At 40.9% G+C, this 7,168-nt stretch overlaps 1 protein-coding gene across 1 annotated transcript; it reads left to right on the forward strand.

The window, feature by feature from the left end:
• Window positions 1–1,578: 1,578 nt before the first annotated feature.
• On the forward strand, window positions 1,579–6,800 carry tph1a (tryptophan hydroxylase 1 (tryptophan 5-monooxygenase) a). The gene is made up of 11 exons (XM_029523905.1): window positions 1,579–1,693; window positions 3,811–3,945; window positions 4,062–4,245; window positions 4,338–4,438; window positions 4,531–4,598; window positions 4,678–4,874; window positions 5,028–5,163; window positions 5,259–5,385; window positions 5,482–5,577; window positions 5,672–5,805; window positions 5,914–6,800. The coding sequence occupies exons 1-11, from the start codon at window positions 1,604–1,606 to the stop codon at window positions 6,086–6,088; spliced, it is 1,443 nt and encodes a 480-aa protein (XP_029379765.1). The 5' UTR covers window positions 1,579–1,603; the 3' UTR covers window positions 6,089–6,800.
• The last annotated feature ends 368 nt before the right edge of the window (window positions 6,801–7,168 follow it).

Here is a 7,168-nt window from a genome sequence, read left to right on the forward strand (position 1 = left end):
CACTGAAGCCCAGCCCTTATGTGCGTCTCTGGTCAGCTGTATAACGTATAATGTGTTTATATTAGTAATAACGTAGAAGTATGTTTGTTGTGTTTTGTTGCTCAGGCAATGCATATTGTGTTTGTGCATTAAAGTAGACATGGTTGCCGTCTGTAAGTGGAGTTAATAAGAAGCTTAAGCAAACAGCCAGGTAAACATGGTCACTGATTTGATCTTGGCCTGGGAGGGGGGGGGGGGTGGAAGTCTGTTGTTGTAAACTTCATCAGCATTACACACATATACATGTAGTGACTGAGCAGGTGAGCACAGAGTCCTTTGTGAAAATGAACGTTGACAGATGCGTTTCAACGGACAACACAGAGCACCAGACGAGACGGGCGCCTGCACAATTAGTGCTGAATTATAGTTTTAAATCAATCCCTTTTTACCTTGCTGTACCAGAAACATGGCTGTCTAATTGAAGATTGACCGAGTTAGTGTTCTCTGCCTAACACAATATCTGAGAGCAGACGTGGGTTCAGCTCCTCAGAGGAGGAAGTTCCCTTCAGTGCCTCATCGGTTGTGTAAAAGCACCTGTCAGTGTCACGAGTGGCACAGGCCAGGACCACCTGAGACGGCCAGCATGTGCATCAGCACATCACACATCACACGTATCAGTGCATAGTGGAGATAAAAGTAATAGGTAATACTCACCTGTCCTACATTTGCGAGGTGACTAAAGCTTAGAGCACAGAGGTGTTATCTGTGTAAAGTAATGAGGTCTTTCAGGTTCAGTTGACTTGATTCTACCTTCCACGGGGCCCCCAACACCTTTTCCACTGATTGACTTGATCTTATTAAAAGGCTCATGGTGTTACAGAAAGGAAAGCATGCAGATTATTTCTGTTCTGTGCAGGAGAACCCAGAGGTGCTTACAGTGCATGGGGGTGGATTTTGAAAAGGGGGGCATGTTTCCATCCCTGGACAATGAAGGCTGGTGGGCTACGCCTGAACCCTCTTAAACCTTGACCTCTTCTTAGTCTCAAGGTATCAACGAACAAGAATAATTAACCAGTTGTGCCAACACAAGGGGGCCTGAGTAAGTAGTGAAATAAAGGCCAAACTGTACTCGATTTTGACGAGACACATTTGGTTTTATCTGCTCAATGCTTCTAGGTGCAGTGAGAATTAAGAAAAATGAAACAAAATGAAATAAAAAAAATAAAATAAAATAAAATAAAAAAAAATAAAAAAATAAAATAAAATAAAAAAAAAGAAGTAATTCATGTTGATGTCATTTTATTGTGCGGGATTTCCCCGGGCACATTGAAGTATGCGGTTCTCCATTCATTGGTAGTACTCTCGGTAAATTCAGACTTTGTGATTGATCTCACTGAGGCTTTTTCAGACCTTTAGATGAAATAAAAGCTACCATTTCCCCCAATGACGTGGGCACCGCTGCTCTTTTTCCATTTGCTGCTATGAGGGAGATTATTGCCCCCTCCTCTGTGTCTCTGTGGTTAAATAGCAAAGCGCGCAGCCTCTGGGACATAGCGGAGGTTATTTAAATCACCTACAGCAGCTGAATAAAAAGGCAGAAACAAGAACACAGCAGCACTTTAACATGTACTCAAACAAAATCGAAGGACCACGTAGAGGAAGATCTTTTGACTCCATGAACATTGGCTTTGAAGAAAAGCTTCTGAATAATGAGGTAAGTTTGAAGACCAAAAACGAAAAAAAGAAAAAAAGAAAAAAAGAAAAAAAAAAAGAGGAAAGAAAGAAAAATCGTTATTTTTACTGAAGGGCACTGAAGTCTCATCCTGTTTGAACCGAGATCAGAAGCTCGGCTGTTGCGTTCAAGCGCAGGTTTTAATTTTAGTTTTTTAGCCGGTGATTGCCTAAGGCTTTTTTGACAGCGGTGTGGAGGTCGGTCCGTTCAGCTTCATGAATCAGCCGTAACGCGTCCTAGTCGCCAGCGCAGATTAATTTAAACCGTTTCGTTTTAAGTGTAGCTAATTTACGTCAAAGATTTAAGAGGGTTAACGTTGGACATCTCTCCAAGAAAGAAAACCGTCAGAGTCAGTGAAGTGTCATAATGACAGGAGACACACTACAAATGTCGAATGACTAATGTAGCAAATTGTTAAATGTGGTCTTATTTGTAGTTAAAATGTTGCGTTAGCGGTTATTAAATATCTCTTGGCATTTTAAGTGCACTCGTTTGTGTATTTGGCCTTCACTGAAATGATCTGCACATCCTAAAACATTCTTATCGCATTTATAGGCTGGAAAGAAGATTGAGAGTTCAAATTGCACAATAACTGTGAAACCCTCCCACGAGTAAAAAAAAAAAAAAGTTAAAATAATAATAATAATAATAATAATAATAATAATAATAATATATATATATATATATATATATATATATATATATATATATATATGTGTGTGTGTGTGTGTGTGTTATGTTTGTTTTTTGTTTTTTTTAAATGAACCTGCTTGTTGGGGAACTTTCACGCTTGGTATCCTAAAACTTGCGCAGCAGTGACTAAGTTTTCAACATGCAGGCAGCTAATAATAGGCTTTCCCTGCTGTCTAAATGAGATTGCAGTAAGGCGATTCTTTGAGACAAGAGACAAGTTCATCTTGGTTAAACCGACACTCAAAGAGCTGACCCCGGGCAGCGTCCTGATCCAGTGTGGATGCACTGATGCTTTCAGGGATACTACCGACAAGAACCCACCGAAGACTGGTCTGCCGCGCGGTTTACACAATGCTGGAAGGGCGAAATGTGGTAGGAAGTGACCAAACTTACTTTGAGCGATCACTTTTATCCATTAGAGAGCATATTTCTCATATTCTGAAGCAAATGGTAGTTACACATCACAGAAATACCTAAAAAAAAAAAAAAAAGAAAATGCGTCTGAACCAGACGAATGCACCGATTATAAATTGAGGTAGAAATGGTTGCAGTACCCCAAAAGAGATTAGTCTCTCCCTGAGCTGCTGCATGTTACAGTCTCCAGTCGGATGCCGGATTAAATGGATTTTCCCCTGGCGTCTGCAGCGCGCGCACGCCGGCGTCAACGTGAGAGAGCTGTCCGGCGTTCTGAAATGGACCTGGGGGTTGCTGGTCACTAATCTCAGCCCTGTCTGCATGTGTCCACAGCTCTGCTCCTCTTCTCAATATGAACGTTAAGAAACCTGGGGGTTGCTGGTCACTAATCTCAGCCCTGTCTGCATGTGTCCACAGCTCTGCTCCTCTTCTCAATATGAACGTTAAGAAACCTGGGGGTTGCTGGTCACTAATCTCAGCCCTGTCTGCATGTGTCCACAGCTCTGCTCCTCTTCTCAATATGAACGTTAAGAAACCTGGGGGTTGCTGGTCACTAATCTCAGCCCTGTCTGCATGTGTCCACAGCTCTGCTCCTCTTCTCAATATGAACGTTAAGAATCCACCCTTCGTCAGGGTGACTGCCTATTAGGGCGCATGTTCATGGGATAATATGTTCACGAGATGTTCGGATGGCAATCTACTCTTGAGTGATTAGAAGCTGTGCATTCGCGTTATTGACTATCCTGAGCTATGCTTCATTTGTTTGGGAAACGCTGTATGGCCTGAGTCAAACTACGCACATATACCTATCACACAGTTTTAAAACCTCTCACTGCAACAAATAAATTAATAAAAATAAATCTGATTAGCCCTTTGACAGTAGATCGATTAAAAGAAAGTTGGATAGCTCCACACTTGACCGTTAAAAGAGAGTCATTGCTGGTTGTTCAATAAGACCCTGTTATTACACAAAATGTGTTTATCTATTTCAGATAAACAAATCCACCTTCACAAAAATAGAGGAAAACACTGAAAAGAAGAATACATCTGAAAAAGGTAGAGCAACAATCATCTTTTCCCTCAAGAATGAAGTGGGAGGACTTGTGAAGGCTCTCAAACTCTTCCAAGTAAGCACCAACATATATAGCATTTGTATTATCTTTTTTTGTATCAAAACTTAATTTACTCTACTAAATATGTGAAAATACAGATTATAACTAATTATTCTCATTTTGCCTTATAGGAAAATCATGTCAACCTTGTTCACATAGAGTCCAGGAAATCCAAAAGACGCAACTCTGAATTTGAGATATTTGTGGACTGCGATAGCAACCATGAACAACTGAATGAAATCATACAGCTGCTTCGTAAGCACGTGAACATAGTGGACATGGAGCCTACAGATAATTCCTGTTTACACGAGGAAGGTAGGCAAGCACTGCATTCAATGTTGCACACATACTGTGTCAGAATTAACAGATTGACAGTGAAAAAAAATTTCTTCTTCTTCTCGTTTCAGATATGTATGATGTACCTTGGTTTCCAAAGAAAATTTCTGATTTGGACAAGTGTGCTAACCGTGTCCTGATGTACGGCTCTGAGTTGGATGCTGACCATCCGGTGCGTACTGTAGGCCTGAATAAGCCTGTAAGTGAAATGCAGAATCCTTCAAAATGAATCACACTCATATCTTTTGTCCTTCTCTCCAAAAGGGATTCAAGGATAATGTGTACCGGAAGAGAAGAAAGTACTTTGCAGATCTTGCCATGGCTTACAAACAGTAAGTTGTATATTTAACGGGTACTGTGGAAAACGATGTTTTTACTTGATACTTAAAAAATGTTGTTGTCTTCTTCTAGCGGGGATCCCATTCCTCGTATTGAGTTCACAGAGGAGGAAGTGAAGACTTGGGGTGTCGTGTACAGGGAGCTCAACAAGCTGTATCCTACCCACGCCTGTCGTGAATACTTGAAGAACCTGCCTCTGCTGTCCAAATACTGTGAATGTCGCGAGGACAACATACCTCAGCTGGAGGATGTCTCACGCTTCCTCAGGGGTAGGTTGTAATTTTTTTTTTGCCAAATCATGCTCCTTTGTCTCAAAAGCAAAACAGGAAAATAAGTGTTTTTAAATTGTTTTTGGGTTGTTTTTTTTTTCAGTTTTGTAATTGCAATTAATCATGTGTGTTTCAAACATCTTGTCTTTTTAGAGCGTACTGGATTCACTATCAGGCCTGTTGCAGGTTATCTGTCTCCTCGTGATTTCCTTGCTGGTTTGGCCTTCCGTGTTTTCCACTGTACCCAGTATGTGCGGCACAGTTCTGATCCTTTATACACCCCAGAGCCGTAAGTAACAGTCAGTACTATGTAAGCAATGAAAAAGAAAATTATGTTCATATTAGGCTGCTGTAACCAATGCTTTATGGTCTTTTATCATCTAGGGACACATGCCATGAACTGCTGGGTCATGTCCCACTGCTAGCAGAGCCCAGCTTCGCCCAGTTTTCTCAGGAGATTGGCCTCGCTTCTCTAGGAGCTTCTGATGATTCAGTACAGAAACTGGCCACAGTGAGTGACAGGCAGCCAGAAAATCAGGCAAACGTTATCACATACAATTTAATAAAGAATGTGATAACCGCCGCTTTATCAACTCTTCTTTTACAGTGCTATTTCTTCACGGTGGAATTCGGCCTATGCAAACAGGAGGGGCAGCTGCGAGCATATGGAGCAGGACTGCTGTCGTCAATCAGTGAGCTTAAGGTAAATATAATTGGGTATCCAGTACACCTGACATCACATAATCATGCCCCATGACATATATTGAATTGCGGTATATTATGTTTCTCTCTTACAGCATGCCCTCTCTGGTAATGCAAGGATAATGCCTTTTGACCCCAAAGTCACATCCAAACAAGAATGCATCATCACCACATTTCAGGATGTCTACTTTGTGTCAGACAGCTTTGAGGAGGCAAAAGTGAAGATGAGGTGAGCTCAGTTGCTGAGTAATTCAACACGTCTTACAACCGCTGCTGTTTTATATGTAAATAAGCAACTACTACGCATCATTCAGTGATTACACTATGTTCATTTCAGGGAGTTTGCCAAGACCATCAAGCGTCCCTTCACAGTTCGATACAACCCTTACACCCAGAGTGTGGATGTACTCAAAGACACTCCCAGTATCAACAGTGTGGTGGAGGAGCTTCGACACGAGCTTGACATCGTTGGTGATGCCCTCAGCCGACTGAACAAGCAACTGGGTGTCTGATTGCCCATCCTGCAAGTTAACGACCAAACAGTCCATTAACGCTCGCTGTGTCACCCCCACGACTGCTGTAGAGATGCTGCTTGTGTATTGCCCTTCATCAGTACAATGAATGTGGACTGCTTTTGGCAAAACGCTCTGTCCCCACTGCATAGTAGATGACATATACAATTTACAGGAGAGAATTAGGTCTTTTTAGCCACTAATACCAGTACAATGCACAAACCCAAAGAGCTGCTTTAACTGAAACACTGTTTTGCGACGGTTGTTCTTGGCTGAGTTGGCTTCTGTATTGCAAACAGTTAATGTGTTTCATTGTGAGTTTGTATCCTTTAAAAGCATCCTAAGCTGTTACAAACACACGTGTGATTTCCTCCTCCTTTTGTCAACTCTACTGTTGTATATGATTATGTGAAATCTTTTGTAATTCATAATGTCCTTCTCCTTCACATTTAATCTTCCTCACTTCAGTGATATGTATAAAATGTACTTTGTATTCTTTTGGTGTATGTATAATGCTCCTTTTGCGCAGTCTTGAGGGCAATTATGAAAGTGAAACCTGGAGTTATAAGAATGTTTTCATTGCTGGTCATGACAGATTTGGCTGATGTATTTTGACCTATTTTATTTTATGGTAATGATTCTGAATGCATCCTCTTTAAGTGAATATAACTGTAGTGTTCCTTAAAATCAAAACATTATTTTTCTACTATAAACGAATATAGACAATATGAGTAGGCTATGTATAAAACTACTGAAAAAAAAAAATAAAAATAAACAATTATGTTCATTGTCGCTTCACAGTGTGACAGAGGTTTGTTACCTGCTGATTTAAGATTTGTTGGTGTCCTTGTGGTGGTCATTTGAATGCCCAGGACGCTCAGAAACCTGATGACTGGGATCCCAGAGATGCAGGATGATGACGGATCCAGGAAACAATGTGTGATCCTGCGTCATAAGAAAAATGATAGCTTTGACCTGTGGGCCACATCACCTTTATGCATTATAACAGAATTCCACTCTTTCTCTCATTCTCTCTGATTTTAATAACATACTACCAAGACATCTGAAGCTTGGTCTCAT

The sequence above is a fragment of the Echeneis naucrates genome, chromosome 16, assembly GCF_900963305.1.
Source record: "Echeneis naucrates chromosome 16, fEcheNa1.1, whole genome shotgun sequence".
In the NCBI taxonomy this organism is placed as follows: domain Eukaryota; kingdom Metazoa; phylum Chordata; class Actinopteri; order Carangiformes; family Echeneidae; genus Echeneis; species Echeneis naucrates.